The 19,032-nt window shown below is 48.9% G+C and overlaps 1 protein-coding gene across 2 annotated transcripts in view; it reads left to right on the top strand.

The window, feature by feature from the left end:
- The window catches only part of cers5 (ceramide synthase 5), a 100,100-nt gene that overhangs the window by 80,423 nt on the left and 645 nt on the right, over positions 1 to 19,032 (top strand). For both annotated transcript variants that reach the window (XM_038786604.1, XM_038786603.1), the window contains one exon: positions 8,705 to 8,861. In XM_038786604.1, coding sequence (XP_038642532.1) covers positions 8,705 to 8,861 — 157 coding nt within the window. The remainder of the gene's footprint in view (positions 1 to 8,704; positions 8,862 to 19,032) is intronic.

Raw genomic sequence — 19,032 nt, 5'->3', positions numbered from 1 at the left:
TGACTGGTGGTGATTTAACCTGGGGGTCACCACACCTCAGGCGAGGGGTAAGGTTGAGAAGGCGGGGCCTTCATGAATAACCTTAGCCGGTACGGGGATTGAACCCACGCTGCTGGCCTCGCTCCGCATCACGAACCAGCTGTCCAGCCAACTGAACTAAACCTGTTCAAGCGCCTAGTATGTGACAATATAGAGATGGGGAGCACAGATCAGTTCGATGGGGAAGGAGCATTTGACGGGAGGTATTGGAGTGCATCCCTCTCCTCTATATCCTCCACTCGGCCCGACAGGTGAAAATGGAAAACCCTTGGTATTTTGTGCCATTGCGGAACTCTCATCTCTGCTTTTTCATCCAGACTTTCTCTGCCAATCGCAACCACAGCACTCATGACATCATCCAGGATCCCCCTCCTTCCCCCGCAACCTAATCTACACATCTTTGAACCCCACCACCTGGAGGTTCCCCTCCAAGTCCCTCACCATCCTAACTTGGAAATCTATCAGCCGTTCCTTCACTGTCGCTGGGTCAAAATCCTGGAACTCCCTCCCTAACAGCACAGTGGGTATACTTACTCTTCGAGGACTGCAGCGGTTCGAGAAGGCAACTCAACACCACCACCTGAAGGCAACTAGGGATCGGCAATGAATGCTGGCCTAACCAGCCACGCCCACATCAAGGAAATTAATTTTTAAAAATCTTCCCTCCGATCACCTACCTCCATGTGCTGTAATGTTGCCAATTTCCACCTTTGCTTCAGCCCATCTGCTGCCAGATTCAACTATTCCATTGTTGTCCTGAATGTCTTCCCTCCATAAACTTGAGATCATCCCGTACTCTGCTGCCCATATCCTATCTTGCACCGTCCCCTTTACCCATCACCCCGGTACTTGCTGACCTAATTGGATCCTGGTCCAGCAACACCTCAAATCCAGGCATCCAAATCCCTCCATGGCCTCGTCTCCCCCAATCTCTGTAATCTCTCTGCCACTCTACAACCCTCCCAAGATCAGTGCCCTCCTCTGGCCTTTTGTGCATGTCTAAATTGTACATGGCCTATTTAAAGGGCGAATGGACTATGTTTCCAGTGCTGAATAATCTATAGAGACATGTGATTCGGCGTTAACAATGTACTTCAGCAAAAAAAAAAAAACACTGAATCCAGGGTGGCCTGATCTTATTTTCCCGGAAACACTGTTGGATGTTCTGATATAGGCAAAATAACGTCTGTGTGACTAGGACTGGTTTCTCCTTTTGAAGTCGGACACTTTTGTTTCAGAGTCAAAGGTGGAGTCATTGGGGCTGTTTTTTAAAAAAAACAATAATTTAGAGTACCCAATTCTTTTTTTCCAATTAAGGGGCAATTTAGCGTGGCCAATCCACCTATCCTGCACATCTTTGGGTTGTGGGGGTGAGACCCACACAGACACGGGGAGAATGTGCAAACTCCACACGGACAGTGACCCGGAGCCGGGATTGAACCTGGGTCCCCAATGCTGGTGAGGCAGCAGTGCTAACCACTGTGCTGCCTGGGGGCTGTTATTTTTGATCAGTTTGGTACAAAATCGATTTTTCTAATATTCTGTAAATAAACTACATGTGTGTATTTGAGACAAATTCCAACAGAAGCCTTCACTGGCAGAAAGCTGCCGTTGACCTGCTTCAGGGCAGCTTCCTCTCGGGAGTTCCCAGTTTCTCTGAAAAATGACTTTTATTGTTGCTGCCGAGGAACCTTGTGGGAATCTCGGTCTGTACCTGCTGCACAGAGCAGCGGTGTTGATTGAAGTAGTTGAAACCTTGAGTACAGCATTTCTGAAATGCACTCCGCTACCTTTTAAAAAAAAAAAATTACTCAACGACTGGTCATCCAAACAGCCCCCTTGGGGTGAGAATTTCAAAGATTGCCTTGTCAGTAAAAGCCAGTTTTGAGAGTTGGCCAGATTGGAAGGTCCTTATTAGAAAGAGTTTCCCCCTTTAGGCTACGCAACACCTGCCATCATTGACCTGCATCAAGCAGCTTTCAAACTGTAGCCAAGAAAAAGCAAATGTCAATGAAAAAGAATTGGTGTGCGCCATGTTGCAGGGCAGTGATGAACTGTGTAAACTTTGCGTGTGTGTGTGGTTTGATGTTGCAACACTGCAACAATTGCCCGTCTAAATTTCTGTTTAATTCCGATGCCATATGTATATTTCGGTGAATTCTATCTAGCACAACAGCCCCTCCCCCAGAATGGCTATTCCAAGGTTGAATCGCCTGAAAATACTCAGCTGCCAAATATGGGCCAAGCAAGTGAGGTGTCAGACTTTTCAACTGTGGAAGGCATCACGAGTGACCCGGACCCTGATGCTGGCGTCCCATTGGTCGCACACATGCACTTGGTCACTGAATAACCATTCAGCAACACCCTGGCTAATTCTCTCTCACCCCAGCCACTGGCCCTCCACCCACCCTAAGAGCTTAAAAGCTAGCACCCTAATTGTTAGCATGGCTGAAATCTGCTCATGCAGCACAGACTGGGAATCAAAGCTGACATCTCCGATCTGTGTTGCTTAATGACAAGATTCGGCAGGAAGACAAACTCTCAATTGAACCAGAGACCTTAACCTGACTCCCTGTCTCAGCTCATTAGCTACTGAAACCTGCCCCCATGCCGTTGCTATCTCTCGATTTGACTATTCTAACATACTCCGAGCTGGCTTTCTGTCCTCATTCTACTGTCCACCTTAACTCGATCGTACTCGTAACCGTACTCACTGACTTGTTCCACTGTCCACACTAACCCGACCGTACCCGTACTCACTGACTTGTTCCACTGTCCACACTAACCCGACCGTACCCGTACTCACTGACTTGTTCCACTTTCCACACTAACCCGACCGTACCCGTACTCACTGACTTGTTCCACTGTCCACACTAACCCGACCGTACCCGTACTCACTGACTTGTTCCACTGTCCACACTAACCCGACCGTACCCGTACTCACTGACTTGTTCCACTGTCCACACTAACCCGACCGTACCCGTACTCACTGACTTGTTCCACTGTCCACACTAACCCGACCGTACCCGTACTCACTGACTTGTTCCACTGTCCACACTAACCCGACCGTACCCGTACTCACTGACTTGTTCCACTGTCCACACTAACCCGACCGTACCCGTACTCACTGACTTGTTCCACTATCCACACTAACCCGACCGTACCCGTACTCACTGACTTGTCCCACTGTCCACACTAACCCGACCGTACCCGTACTCACTGACTGACTTGTTCCACTATCCACACTAACCCGACCGTACCCGTACTCACTGACTTGTTCCACTATCCACACTAACCCGACCGTACCCGTACTCACTGACTTGTTCTACTGTCCACACTAACCCGACCGTACCCGTACTCACTGACTGACTTGTTCCACTATCCACACTAACCCGATCGTACCCGTACTCACTGACTTGTTCCACTATCCACACTAACCCGACCGTACCCGTACTCACTGACTTGTTCTACTGTCCACACTAACCCGACCGTACCCGTACTCACTGACTGACTTGTTCCACTATCCACACTAACCCGACCGTACCCGTACTCACTGACTTGTTCCACTGTCCACACTAACCCGACCGTACCCGTACTCACTGACTGACTTGTTCTACTGTCTACACTAACCCGACCGTACCCGTACTCACTGACTTGTTCCACTATCCACACTAACCCGACCGTACCCGTACTCACTGACTTGTTCCACTATCCACACTAACCCGATCGTACCCGTACTCACTGACTTGTTCTACTGTCCACACTAACCCGACCGTACCCGTACTCACTGACTGACTTGTTCTACTGTCTACACTAACCCGACCGTACCCGTACTCACTGACTTGTTCCACTGTCCACACTAACCCGACCGTACCCGTACTCACTGACTTGTTCCACTGTCCACACTAACCCGACCGTACCCGTACTCACTGACTGACTTGTTCCACTATCCACACTAACCCGACCGTACCCGTACTCACTGACTTGTTCCACTGTCCACACTAACCCGACCGTACCCGTACTCACTGACTTGTTCCACTGTCCACACTAACCCGACCGTACCCGTACTCACTGACTTATTCTACTGTCCACACTAACTCAACTAACTACCTATCTCTCAATCCTCCTCTAGTCCTGCAAACTGCAGCAATGTAACCACTAGACAGCAAGATAGATAAACCATGCGAAATCTGTGAAAAGTGATGATATTTGTTTTAAATCTGTTTGTGACTGATTCGGAGCTTCATTCTGAATTTCACGCTGGCAATTGTCCATCTATCTGCTTTGGAGCAGGGAAAGCCTTCTATTGCGTAGTTTAATAGTTCATTGGAGTGGGTGACAGAACTCTGTTCCCACAGGCATTGTTTTGTATCTATAAAAATAACTTTGCAAATGTTCACACCACTGCTCCTGACGGGTACAAGGAAGGAAATGGCCATTTGTATGTCATCCAAACAATGGCTCACTTATTGCATGCGAGTAGAAAGGGAGGGAGGGCCAAAGTGCCTGGACGAGTGCTGGATGCTCAGTCACCAGTGTAAGCCTGGCCTTTCTCCTTTGATCAAGAATAGGCTACTCTGAGATGTGTTGCTGGCTGTGTGTGGATAAGGGGCACGATACACTGGAATGGAGATTTGAGCCACACCTTGCCTCTCCTCGGGCAACACGTCTCCGCGTTTTCTTCACTGCAGCACTTTGGATTTTCAGGAGCTGAGGAATAAGGCAGAGGAAGGAATGATCCTGAACCCTTTCACCACCAGTAGCCACTCGACTGCTTCTGAAAAAAGTTTGATCACAGAAATAACGATGAATCTGGATGAAATGAAATGAAATGAAAATCGCTCATTGTCACGAGTAGGCTTCAAATGAAGTTACTGTGAAAAGCCCCTAGTCACCACATTCCGGCGCCTGTTCGGGGAGGCTGTTACGGGAATCGAACCGTGCTGCTGGCCTGCCTTGGTTGCTTTCAAAGCCAGCGATTTAGCCCTGTGCTAAACAGCCCCAGTGCTAAACAGCCCCAGTGAGCTGGTTCTAGTTCCGATGGTTTGCGTTTGGTGATGGGGTTTGGCTTTAGGTTTGGTGGGGTTTGGGTTTGGTGATGGGGTTTGGGTAGTGTTATGGGAGGGGTGTATTCAGAACCCCAAAATGTATCATGAAGTTCAGCCAACCCCACCTTTAATGGATTGTTGCTTTTGAAGCTCACGGCTTGTTCCCCAGGTGTAGTATTCCAATTATGGACACGGGGTTTTTAAAACAAAACAATGTTTATTCCATTAACTCAAATTAACCTTTTAAATAAACATTGGATCTCTTAACACCCCTTACTTCAAAGATAACCCCAAAAATAATACAACACTACCCAATTCTGCAAACTGTTCCTTTACACATCCAAAATACTTCACATTCTCAAAAACAGTAACACACCAGGCTAAAGTTAATATATATTTTCTGTTGGATGGCAGAGATATATCCGCTTGGTTGACTTCAGCTCCAGTACCTTGCTTTTTCTTCATGCAACTCACAGCCAAAAACACAGTCACACACAAGCTGCTGTCTCAAACTGAAATTAATACCCAGAACTAACCTGAAAATGGCCGAACTGAACTCCGCTCCAGCCACTCTCTTGACATCAGTATTTTCTTAAAGGTACATTGCTTAAACATCCATTTCTTAAAGGTACTCTCACATGACAGGTTTTAGGGGTTGGGGTCTGGGTTGGGGTTTGGTTTGCATTGGTTTGGTGGGTCGGGTCTGGGTTTGGTGATGGGGTTTGGTGGGTTGGGTTTGGTGATGGGGTTTGGTGGGTCGAGTCTGGGTTTGGTGATGGGGTTTGGTGGGTTGGGTTTGGTGATGGGGTTTGGGTAGGGGTTTGGGTTTGGTAGGTCGGGTCTGGGTAGGGTTGGGGTTTGGTGGGTCTGGGTAGGGTTGGGGTTTGGTGGGTCGGGTTTGGGTAGGGTTTGGGTTTGGTGGGTCGGGTCTGGGTAGGGTTGGGGTTTGGTGGGTCGGGTCTGGGTAGGGTTGGGGTTTGGTGGGTCGGGTCTGGGTAGGGTTGGGGTTTGGTGGGTCTGGGTTGGGTCTGGGTAGGGTTGGGGTTTGGTGGGATGGGTCTGGGTAGGGTTGGGGTTTGGTGGGTCTGGGTTGGGGTTTGGTGGGTAGGGTTTGGGTTTGGTGGGTTGGGTCTGGGTAGGGTTGGGGTTTGGTTGGTAGGGCTTGGGTTTGGTGGTGGAATTTGGTGGGTCGGGTCTGGGTTGGGTTTGGTGGGTCGGGTCTGGGTTGGGTTTGGTGTGTTGGGTCTGGGTAGGGTTTGGGTTTGGTGGGTCTGGGTTGGGTTTGGTGGGTCGGGTCTGGGTAGGGTTGGGGTTTGGTGGGTGGGGTTTGGGTTTGGTGGGTCGGGTCTGGGTAGGGTTGGGGTCTGGGTAGGGTTGGGGTTTGGGTTTGGTGGGTCGGGTCTGGGTAGGGTTGGGGTCTGGGTAGGGTTGGGGTTTGGTGGGTCGGGTCTGGGTAGGGTTGGGGTTTGGTGGGTGGGGTTTGGGTTTGGTGGGTCGGGTCTGGGTAGGGTTGGGGTCTGGGTAGGGTTGGGGTTTGGTGGGTGGGATTTGGGTTTGGTGGGTCGGGTCTGGGTCGGGTTGGGGTTTGGTGGGTCTGGGTAGGGTTGGGGTTTGGTGGGTCGGGTCTGGGTAGGGTTGGGGTTTGGTGGGTCTGGGTTGGGGTTTGGTGGGTCGGGTCTGGGTTGGGTTGGGGTTTGGTGGGTCGGGTCTGGGTTGGGTTTGGTGGGTCGGGTCTGGGTAGGGTTTGGGTTTGGTGGGTCTGGGTTGGGGTTTGGTGGGTCGGGTCTGGGTAGGGTTGGGGTTTGGTGGGTCTGGGTAGGGTTGGGGTTTGGTGGGTCTGGGTTGGGGTTTGGTGGGTCGGGTCTGGGTAGGGTTGGGGTTTGGTGGGTAGGGTTTGGGTTTGGTGGTGGAATTTGGTGGGTCGGGTCTGGGTAGGGTTGGGGTTTGGTGGGTCTGGGTAGGGTTGGGGTTTGGTGGGTCGGGTTTGGGTAGGGTTTGGTGGGTCGGGTTTGGTGGGTCGGGTCTGGGTCGGGTTGGGGTTTGGTGGGTCTGGGTAGGGTTGGGGTTTGGTGGGTCGGGTCTGGGTAGGGTTGGGGTTTGGTGGGTCTGGGTTGGGGTTTGGTGGGTCGGGTCTGGGTAGGGTTGGGGTTTGGTGGGTGGGGTTTGGGTTTGGTGGGTCGGGTCTGGGTAGGGTTGGGGTTTGGTGGGTCGGGTCTGGTTTGGGTTTGGTGGGTCTGGGTTGGGTTTGGTGGGTCGGGTCTGGGTAGGGTTGGGGTTTGGTGGGTAGGGTTTGGGTTTGGTGGTGGAATTTGGTGGGTCGGGTCTGGGTAGGGTTTGGGTTTGGTGATTAGGTTTGGCTGCATTGTAATACAGAAGCACTTTTTGAATTATTCTCTGTAAATGTCTGAAATGCAGTTCATTCCTGAAAAGATTCAACTTCTCAAGTTGGAGCTGTCCTTCAAATGAAAGGAAGTGATGCTGTTGCGATGTGTTTTGCTTTTATATTTAACAAAAAAAAAAACTTCAACACTCAACTTGAACAACACTTTGAAAATATTTTTGTAGTTCTAGTCCTAAATAGGGATCATTTCTGGTGTATCCTGAAATCCAAACAACTGGAGTGAACTTTAACAGAGTCCCTTCTGTGGAGCTCGGCAGCTGGGAACTGCACTACAGATTGGCAGTGCTGAATGCCTAGCCCGAAATGTGCTTCTCCAGCATTAAAGCAATTTGTCAGGGTCTCCTGCAAATGGTAAAACTGAGAGGCTGACACCGAGATCCTGGGAGTATTGACTCTCAAAATCAAATGCTTGCAAAGGCTGGAACATTGACCTGCATTACAAACACTGCGGGAAATCTAAAATTTCAAACTGCAAGATGCCAGCAATATTGTCGGTCAGGCAAGAAGGAATAAATGATAGTGCAAGGAAAAAGTGCAGTAATGGGACCAGTGGAAACAAAGGATAGGTCTAGAGGAGGTGTGAATAGGGAAAGAGGAATAAATACAAACAGCTTATCGTCTGAAAAAATGATGGGTGGTCTTGAAATGATTGAGCTCGGGTCTGAAAGGCTGCAAAGTGCCCAATAGAACAGTGAGGTGCTGAGGGGCCAGTGCAGCAGAATTCAAATGACAATCAACCAGAACGTTGGGGGTCACACTTGCAGACTGAATGGAGGCGTTTCACAAAGTGGTCATTTTATCTGCATTTGGTCTGTCCAATGAGGAGGAGATTGTTCTAGTAAATCGCCAATCTCACCGAGGTGTGTTTGGGGACCTGGGACAGTGCAAAGAGGAGGTAACGGGGCCGGCGTTCCATCACCAGCACTGGCTTTGGAATGGGAGAGGGCGAGTCAGAGAACATGGTCCCTTTAGAATGCTGGGAGGGGAGATGCGTTTGGAGGTGGTGGAAATGGCGGATGATCGTTGGAATACAGAGGTGGAAAGTGTGGACAAGGGGAACCCTGCCTTCGCTCTGGGAGAAGAACGGGTGTGGGAAATGGGCTGGATATGGTCGCGGGCCCAGTTAAACCTTCTGCTGAGGAAAAAGGTCTTCCTTGTATGTTGGACAGTGTTTATAAAGATGAAGGTTGATTTTGGTTTCTCTTTTCATTTTCAGGATTTTAAACACAACACTGTTTGAAAGTTGGGAGATCATTGGACCATATCCAAGCTGGTGGCTTTTCAATTTGCTGTTGCTAACACTACAGGTTCTACACTGCATCTGGTCATACCTCATTATCTGCATCGCATATAAAGCTATCGTCAAGGGAAAGGTAATTTTCAAATCTTTAAACAATTTACCATGTTCTGCTGCTACGTCTAGTTACGAATCAGTGAATGAAACTTCATTAAGAGTAAAGAGACAGAATAAAAACGCGCTCACATTGGCTTTCAGTGCAAGTATTTCTTTTAAATGTACTGGGTGTGGAGTTTTCTGCAAATCCTTTCCACAAAGAACCAAACTGGAGTAACGGTAGCCTAATTGTAAACTGAACGTTTGAGGGTATATTGTGCTCTAAAGGTCAGGAATACTGGCCTCTGTATTGTCAAAGTTAATTCATTTTCAATGGTAACTTGATGAGAGAAATCTCTCCACTCTTGGGTGATGCTAATCTGCCTTTGTGCATATCCCAGTCATGGATTTGGGCAAAATCCACCCTCCTGGAATCATGTGACCCAATTCTGATATTGATTTAAATGCTGGAGACTTTGGGGTTTTGGTACAAACTCCACCTTTAGCAGGTGCGTAATGCACATTGCTAAGGAACTGCGCCACCTTTTGTTTTGGGAGGGGTGAATTCAACCCAAGGGCACACTCTCCATGTGGGGCATTCAGCTGCCCTAACAAAGTTCGAGGAATAAGATGGGGCTCGGCTGAGTTACTTTTGTGATTTGAGTGCTGCCGCTTCAAACAATAAAGCTGGAAATGCTCAGCTGGTCTGGCAGCATCTGTGGAGAGAGAAGCTGTGTTAATATTCCAGCTTGACGACCCTTCATCACAACATCATTGCCCTGCAATGTTAACTTTCCACAGATGCTGCCAGGAACCTCCCAGTTAAGCAGGATTGTATCTCTCTCTCTGCCTGTCTGTATCTGTGTGCGCATCTCTCTGCCTGTGTGTGTGTCTCTCTCTCATTCTTTTCTCTTTCTCTGCCTGTCTGTATCTGTTTGCGCGTTTCTCTGCCTGCCTGTGTGTGTATCTCTCTCGCTCTCTTTTCTCTCTCTCTCCCTCTCTCTCTGCCTGTCTGTGTCTCTCTCTGCCTGTGTGTGTGTCTCTCTCTCTCCCCCTGTCTATATCTGTGTGCATCTCTCTCTCTCTGCCTGTCTGTATCTGTGTGTGTCTCTTTTCTCTCTCTGCCTGTGTGTGTCTCTCTCGCTCTTTTCTCTCTCTGCCTGTCTGTGCCTGTGTCTCTGCCTGTGTGTGTGTTTCTCTCGCTCTCTTTTCACTCTCTCCCCCTGTCTGTATCTGTGTGCGTCTCTCTCTCTTTTTTCTCTTTCTCTCTCTCTAACTGTCTATCTGTGTGTGTGTCTCTCTGCCTGTGTGTGTGTGTGTGTGTGTGTCTCTCTCTCTCTGCCAGCGTGTCTCTCTCTCTACCTCTCTGCCTGTGTGTGTGTCTCTCTGCCTGTGTGTGTGTCTCTCTGCCTGTGTGTGTGTCTCTCTCTGCCTGTGTGTGTGTCTCTCTGCCTGTGTGTGTGTGGCTCTCTGCCTGTGTGTGTGTGTGTCTCTCTGCCAGCATGTCTCTCTCTCTCTAACTGTCTATCTGTGTGTGTCTCTCTGCCTGTGTGTCTCTCTCTACCTGTCTATCTGTGTGTGTCTCTCTCTCTCTGCCTGTGTGTGTGTGTGTGTGTGTCTCTCTGCCTGTGTGTGTTCCCAGGTTCGGTTCCCGGCTCGGTCACTGTCTGTGTGGAGTCTGCACGTCCTCCCCGTGTGTGCGTGGGTTTCCTCCGGGTGCTCCGGTTTCCTCCCACAGTCCAAAGATGTGCGGGTTAGGTGGATTGGCCATGCTAAATTGCCCGTAGTGTCCTAAAAAAGTAAGGTTAAGGGGGGGTTGTTGGGTTACGGGTATAGGGTGGATACGTGGGTTTGAGTAGGGTGATCATTGCTCGGCACAACATCGAGGGCCGAAGGGCCTGTTCTGTGCTGTACTGTTCTATGTTCTATGTGTGTGTGTGTCTCTCTCTCTGCCAGCGTGTCTCTCTGCCTGTGTGTGTGTGTGTGTCTCTCTGCCAGCGTGTCTCTCTCTCTACCTGTCTGTATCTGTGTGTGTGTGTCTCTGCCTGTGTGTGTGTGTCTCTCTCTCTGCCAGCGTGTCTCTCTCTCTACCTGTCTATCTGTGTGTGTGTCTCTGCCTGTGTGTGTGTGTGTGTCTCTCTGCCAGCGTGTCTCTCTCTCTACCTGTCTGTATCTGTGTGTGTGTGTCTCTGCCTGTGTGTGTGTGTCTCTCTCTCTGCCAGCGTGTCTCTCTCTCTACCTGTCTATCTGTGTGTGTCTCTGCCTGTGTGTGTGTGTGTCTCTCTGCCAGCGTGTCTCTCTCTCTACCTGTCTGTATCTGTGTGTGTGTGTCTCTGCCTGTGTGTGTGTGTCTCTCTCTCTGCCAGCGTGTCTCTCTCTCTCTGCCTGTCTGTATCTGTGTCTCTCTCTCTGCCAGCATGTCTCTCTCTCTCTACCTGTCTATGTGTGTGTCTCTGCCTGTGTGTGTGTGTGTGTGTGTCTCTCTCGCTCTGCATGTCTGTATCTGTGTGTGTGTCTCTGCCTGTGTGTGTGTGTGTCTCTCTCTGCCAGCGTGTGTCTCTCTGCCTGTCTGTATCTGTGTGTGTGTGTGTCTCTGCCTGTGTGTGTATGTCTCTCTCTCCCAGCGTGTCTCTCTCTCTGCCTGTCTGTATCTGTGTGTGTGTGTCTCTGCCTGTGTGTGTATGTCTCTCTCTGCCAGCGTGTCTCTCTTTCTCTGCCTGTCTGTATCTGTGTGTGTGTCTCTGCCTGTGTGTGTGTGTGTCTCTCTCTCTCTCTGCCAGCGTGCCTCTCTCTCTCTGCCTGTCTGTATCTGTGTGTGTGTGTGTCTCTGCCTGTGTGTGTGTGTCTCTCTCTCTCTCTCTGCCAGCGTGCCTCTCTCTCTCTGCCTGTCTGTATCTGTGTGTGTCTCTCTGCCAGCGTGTCTCTCTCTCTACCTGTCTGTCTGTCTGTGTGTCTCTGCCTGTGTGTGTGTGTCTCTCTGCCAGCGTGTCTCTCTCTCTACCTGTCTGTGTGTGTGTGTGTCTCTGCCTGTGTGTGTGTGTCTCTCTGCCAGCGTGTCTCTCTCTCTACCTGTCTGTGTGTGTGTGTGTCTCTGCCTGTGTGTGTCTCTCTCTGCCAGCGTGTCTCTCTCTCTGCCTGTCTGTATCTGTGTGTGTCTCTCTGCCTGTGTGTCTGTCTCTCTCTGCCAGCGTGTCTCTCTCTCTCTGCCTGTCTGTATCTGTGTGTGTGTGTGTCTCTGCCTGTGTGTGTGTGTCTCTCTCTCTCTGCCAGCGTGCCTCTCTCTCTCTGCCTGTCTGTATCTGTGTGTGTCTCTCTGCCAGCGTGTCTCTCTCTCTACCTGTCTGTCTGTGTGTGTGTCTCTGCCTGTGTGTGTGTGCGTCTCTCTGCCAGCGTGTCTCTCTCTCTCTACCTGTCTGTGTGTGTGTGTCTCTGCCTGTGTGTGTCTCTCTGCCAGCGTGTCTCTCTCTCTCTGCCTGTCTGTATCTGTGTCTCTCTCTCTGCCAGCGTGTCTCTCTCTCTCTACCTGTCTATGTGTGTGTCTCTGCCTGTGTGTGTGTGTGTCTCTCTCGCTCTGCCTGTCTGTATCTGTGTGTGTGTGTGTGTATGTCTCTCTCTGCCAGCGTGTCTCTCTCTCTGCCTGTCTGTATCTGTGTGTGTGTGTCTCTGCCTGTGTGTGTGTGTGTCTCGCTCTGCCAGCGTGTCTCTCTCTCTGCCTGTCTGTATCTGTGTGTGTGTGTCTCTGCCTGTGTGTGTCTCGCTCTGCCAGCGTGTCTCTCTCTCTGCCTGTCTGTATCTGTGTGTGTGTGTCTCTGCCTGTGTGTGTCTCTCTCTGCCAGCGTGTCTCTCTCTCTGCCTGTCTGTATCTGTGTGTGTGTCTCTGCCTGTGTGTGTGTGTCTCTCTCTCTCTCTCTCTGCCAGCGTGTCTCTCTCTCTCTGCCTGTCTGTATCTGTGTGTGTGTCTCTGCCTGTGTGTGTGTGTCTCTCTCTCTCTCTCTCTGCCAGCGTGCCTCTCTCTCTCTGCCTGTCTGTATCTGTGTGTGTCTCTCTCTGCCAGCGTGTCTCTCTCTCTCTCTCTCTCTCTCTCTCTGCCTGTCTGTATCTGTGTGTGTCTCTCTCTCTCTCTGCCTGTCTGTATCTGTGTGTGTCTCTCTGCCTGTGTGTGTGTCTCTCTCTGCCAGCGTGTCTCTCTCTCTCTGCCTGTCTGTATCTGTGTGTCTCTCTCTGCCAGCGTGTCTCTCTCTCTGCCAGCGTGTCTCTCTCTCTGCCTGTCTGTATCTGTGTGTGTCTCTCTGCCTGTGTGTCTCTCTCTGCCAGCGTGTCTCTCTCTCTCTGCCTGTCTATCTATGTGTGTCTCTCTGCCTGTGTGTGTGTGTCTCTCTCTGCCAGCGTGTCTCTCTCTCTCTGCCTGTCTATCTATGTGTGTCTCTCTGCCTGTGTGTGTGTGTCTCTCTCTGCCAGCGTGTCTCTCTCTCTCTCTAACTGTCTATCTGTGTGTGTCTCTCTGCCTGTGTGTGTGTCTCTGCCTGTGTGTGTCTCTCTCTGCCAGCGTGTCTCTCTCTCTGCCTGTCTGTATCTGTGTGTGTCTCTCTGCCTGTGTGTCTCTCTCTCTGCCAGCGTGTCTCTCTCTCTCTGCCTGTCTGTATCTGTGTGTGTGTGTGTCTCTGCCTGTGTGTGTGTGTCTCTCTCTCTCTGCCAGCATGTCTCTCTCTCTCTGCCTGTCTGTGCGTGTGTGTGTCTCTCTCTCTGCCTGTGTGTCTCTCTCTCTGCCTGTGTGTCTCTCTCTCTGCCAGCGTGTCTCTCTCTCTACCTGTCTATCTGTGTGTGTCTCTCTGCCTGTGTGTGTGTCTCTGCCTGTGTGTCTCTCTCTGTCCACGTGTGTCTCTCTCTGTCCGCGTGTGTCTCTCGTGCTCTCTCTCTTTCCCCTGTCTGTGTCCTGCCCTCTCTCTTTTTTATCCCCCTCCTAATATTTGTAGGACCTTTTTTGTTTGATGACTTTGGATTACAATTTTGGGTGAATGTGAAGTATACTGTGTTTTGCCAGAGTGAATGTCAGTTGTGAAATGTTTTTCCAGGCCCTGGAAGGTAATGTATGGAGAGTTTTCACTGTGAAATGTGGGGCGGGTGTGGATGTTGTCGAAAATTATTTTGATGATGGATGGATGAATGAATGAGTAATGTGCCAGGTCCTGGTACAGCAGCTGCTGTTAGTGTTCACCCTCCTCTCCTCTGTGCACCTGTGTCCTCTCCGTGTTCTCTGTGCACCTGTGTCCTCTCCGTGTTCTCTGTGCATCTACACGTGTTCGTTCAAACAGTCAAAACTGAAGAAGTTTCTTGACCAGCTTCTCTGTGGTACAAGATTTGGTTTCATTGTTTCTGTTTTTTTCCCCCTTGTGTTTCGTACTTTCTGTCTTGTGTACGCCGGGAAGTGGAACCTTTTGCTTGTAAGTGTTGCAACTGTTGGAGTCGGTCGCCCAACATTTTTCCTGATTTATTTCTCATGCAATTCTTTCTGCTTTGCATGGTATCTTAATCGTAATGCTCTCCTGGGCCATTGCTGCTTTGCATGAGTTTAACAGCCTGAAATAATAGTCCAATAACCAGTTACCGATGTACTGTGATTATTGCCAGTATCATTGTGCTGCCTCCCACCTTTAGCACACTGGGCTAAATCGCTGGCTTTGAAAGCAGACCAAGGCAGGCCAGCAGCACGGTTCGATTCCCGTACCAGCCTCCCCGGACAGGCGCCGGAATGTGGCGACTAGGGGCTTTTCACAGTAACTTCATTGAAGCCTACTTGTGACAATAAGCGATTTTCATTTCATTTCATTTCACCTGCTGCCTTAACCAGTCAGCAGGATTGACCATATCCAGATATGCCAGCCCTAAGCTGTGAACAGTATTTGCATCGCACCATCCATATACTGTCAAACTCTGGCTTTAACTACAAGGGGTAGGAGAAATTGGAATTTCTCATGAACCTGCCTGGCTAATTTCAGATTCCAGTTGTAGTTTATGTTGTCAGCTGACCCAGTGGGACAAAAGGCATCAGAGTTAACGCCAATGTTGCTGAAGATGAGCAAGTTAGGAGACAATCTAATTGTGGCATTTAAAATGTCAGGAACCGACTGGCTAGATGTGATGATGACGCTTCCCACTGTTTAAAGCAAAACCGAGTGCAACAAAGTCACCAAACTTTCAAATTGCAGCAAATGTGTGAAAAGTGAATGTGAGAAAGGAGAGGCCATTAACCCTGAAAGACCCATCAGTTGTGATCATTTATTCTGGAAAAGGGGGTGTGGAGCTGACAGTTAAAGAAAAGTCACCGATTTGGGATTGCATCTGGCAAAAGTGGCAGCTAAATATTCTCGTCCTCTTTGCTCTATCCCTAGGTTAGGAATGTTTCCGTGTGGCGATTCCAGATATGGAAGGTATAGAACTACCTTCTGGTCTGTGAGGCAAAGGATCAAATTCAACTTTTGTCTTATTTTTAGTTCTTACAGCCACAACTGAGCAATTTGTTCCCTGGGTCCTGCCTCTTGCTCCACTGTTGTGCATGTGGTCAGCACCCTCCAAGCCCATTACCTCTGCCATCTTGAAGGACAACAGCAGCAGATACCTGGGAATATCACCCACACCACCCTGACTTGAAACTTTTTTGCCGTTCCTTCACTGTCGCTGGGTTAAAATCCTGGAACTCCCTCCCTAACAGCACTGTGGGTGTACCTACACCTCCGGGACTGCAGTGGATCAAGAAGGCAGCTCACCACCACCTTTTGAGGGCAACTAGGGATGGGCAATAAATGCTGGCTAAACCAGCGACCCCCACATCTGTGAAAGAATTTTAAAACGTGATGAAAAAGTACCTCTTCTAGTGAGAGATGTACACCGTTTCTATTTGATCTGCCCGTTCAGTCAGTGGGTGGTTTATTTAGGTGTTTAAACGCTGTGTATAGTGCTGCCACCATCTGCTGTGGTTTGAATTAATAGACCTGAGCTGGTGAGCTGCTTTTAACCCTGACTGAAGAAAGTTCTAGAGAAAAGTGAACGGTTTCAACCTTTCAGTCGAAAGGCTTTCTTTTTGGCACTGAAGTAAGTTCATTGCTGTGTAAATATGTTTCTCTGGCATTTGTTATTTTTAACAAATGTAGCTGGGCTGCTTTTTTCTTTAAGAACGATAAGTGTATTTATTCTGTGCTGCACAGTCTAATATGCCAGTACAAATATTTACTGACCGAGGTGTTTGGGGGGGGGGGGGGGATACATTTTACAGTCGCTTAGCAGAGGGTTTGATGGTCCCCTCTATTGGGGTACCTATGCCAGGTATTGCATAGGGGCTGGTTTAGCTCACTGGGCTAAATCGCTGGCTTTTAAAGCAGGCCAGCAGCACGGTTCAATTCCCGTACCAGCCTCCCCGGAACAGGTGCCGGAATGTGGCGACTAGGGGCTTTTCACAGTAACTTCATTGAAGCCTACTCGTGACAATAAGCAATTTTCATTTCATTTCATGAGGACGTCAACAGCCCCCACCCCCCCCCAACCCCCCAAATTATGTCAAAGCTTTGACAAAGGGGCATCTGGACTCGAAACCTTAGCTCTTTTCTCTCCCTACAGATGCTGCCAGACCTGATGAGATTTTCCAGCATTTTCCCTTTTGCCCCAGTTATGTGGAGCTGTTCTCTCCTCTTTTCCCCCCCCCCCCCACCACTCTCAGAGCAGAAACCTGGCAAACCAGTCTTTTGGCAAATTGGCGCACTATTTTATCTCCACCAGATTACCAATATTGTTGCAAGCCATTAAATTTAGTGGGCAGCACGGTGGCGCAGTGGGTTAGCCCTGCTGCCTCACGGCGCTGAGGTCCCAGATTCGATCCCGGTCCTGGGTCACTGTTCATGTGGAGTTTGCACATTCTCCCCGTGTTTGCATGGGTTTCGCCCCCACAACCCAAAGATGTGCAGGGTAGGTGGATTGAACACGATAAATTGCCCCTGAATTGGGAAAAAAAAAATTTAATTGGGTACACTAAATTTATTGTAAAAAATTTTAAGCCAATTTTGAATATTTTTGAAGCCTTTATCGTCGCTCTTGAGCTCTTTTCTTGAAGAATTTTTTTCTAAAAGTTCCACTCCCCTGTGGAGTTAGATGTTGCACCATTGCCGTCTCTTTGTTTCTCATTTAAAACAAAAAAAGATTTGCTCATTCCGTGGAGACTTTATGCAAAGCAAGACATTTTTTCGGCTGGTTTTCTGATTGCTTAACAGTTAGTAGCTGTGAATAATTTTGGTCAGTCACCAGCAAACCAGAAACACATGTTCTTGGAGGCAAGATGACCACGGGTAGTGTTTTGAAATATCATCGGGGGTGGGCCCATGGGACCATTTCCCAGAACCAGGATTTTTTTGTCGGAGCGCTTTCTTTAATTTAAAGCAACTTCTGAGTCTAGTGTGTTTTTTTGTTTATGGTGCCACCTGCTGAGTTATTTAGGAATTGCGGTAATGATGGGAAAATTACCACACAGTAGGAGGTGGGTGGGTTACTGTTAACTGATCGATTAGCTCTGGTTAATGTTTGCCTTTTCAGGAGCCCTGGCAAACCCCTCAGTGCCTCATGCCAACTAAAAAGAAACTGAAGATTGCATATCAAGAGCATCATAAATAGAAGTAGTGGCCATTCAGCCCCCTTGAATCTGCCCCGCCATTCAATACTATCAATGACTGATCTTCGACTTGCACTTTCCCAGTATCCCTTATTTTCCTTCAGACCCCCCAAAAATCTATCCACCTTTTTGTCTTCCATATATTCACCCACTGAGCCCCTGGGTAGAGGATTCTAATTCGCAACCTTCTCGCTGGAGAGAATTCCTCCTCGTTTCGGTCCTGAATAGCCAATGCCTTCTCCCGAGCTCTGCACAAGGAAAGAGGAATATTCCTGGGGCATATTGTCCTGGACCCTCTAGCAACTTGAGAATTGCAGTGTGTGTGGGCAGAGACGACACCCTGGACCCTTTTAGGAGAGGGAAGCATCCTTTCTGGCCTTGCTGCTGTGACATGGTTGCTAGGTGACGAGTAGTATCGGCTCAGGATCATTGTTCTTGGGGGGGGGGGGGGGGGGGGGGAATAGAGAGTTTAACTTTGCAAAGTCTGGCAGAAGAGCATCAGTACCTCCCAGCCCATAACTTTAATAAATTCCTTTGAAAGGGTGTAAGCAGCCCTCAAAATATTTTTCAAAAGAGCATTGGCAATGTATGTATGTGTTCGCTGGTCCTGTCGCTTCATCTGAAAACGATAAGCTTCGTTCCGAGGCAGTCTCGTCATGAGCTTTACTTTCTAAACTGCAATATTTTCAAATGAGTGTAATTGAATATTTTGGATGTTCTGCCTCTTTCGATGCAGTTTTTTTTGTGGTTTTATTTGAGGAGAATGGCCTACTTCCCCATCTTGACGGTGCTTGCAAATTTGAACAGGTGAACAGAATAAAAGTTGAATCTGGGTTATAAAGGGCCCGATAGTGAGACTGTCAGTGACGTGTGTAGTTTTCCCATTTCATAACATTGGCCGTATGACTCCAAAGTCAAGATTTTCTTTCTACAATTGAGTGCAAAGGCATTTCATCCCTGACCAAGAACTATTCTCCTTTGTTTTTAACCATTTCACACCTTGCTTAACTAACCTTTTACAGACTCCTAACACGAGAATTTATTTAGTGATTTGCTGGTGTGATACTGTTATATTTTTATGAATCTATGGGGGCTGGTCTGGATAGCACCAGGGTGAATGAAGAGGGCTTCAAATCTCCTTTTCTCACTCCACTGAGCTCCTGATCTCCGTCACGCTGCCATTGCCTGAAGCCAAGTCCCTCTCCATAGGGATGTGCTGCTGCCCTCCAACTCAATCTGTCTGACAGACCAAAACAAACTCCACGAGAGGCCTAGGCCCAGTCAATACACAGCCTGGGGAAAGCAGAATTCTGCAGCAGTCCATTGAAGGTTTAATGGGAATTAAATTTGACAATTCTTTTGTTCTGAATTTTGCAACTCTCTGCATTTGGGAAATTTTTTCAAGGGGGGGGGAGGTTGCTCCTTTTCCCCTATTGGTGCTGCAAAGTTTTTTTTTTGAATTGTGCTTTATGTTAATCCTCGAGCTTTAATATCGTGCACCATTCGCAAAGTCGAACGTCGACCACCTTCCTCATACTGGCTGCATGAAAGTGTCCTC

Source organism: Scyliorhinus canicula, chromosome 28 (assembly GCF_902713615.1).
Source record: "Scyliorhinus canicula chromosome 28, sScyCan1.1, whole genome shotgun sequence".
NCBI lineage: Eukaryota > Metazoa > Chordata > Chondrichthyes > Carcharhiniformes > Scyliorhinidae > Scyliorhinus > Scyliorhinus canicula.
Note: the sequence above shows the minus strand (reverse complement) of the source record. Positions and strands in the feature narration are given on the sequence as shown.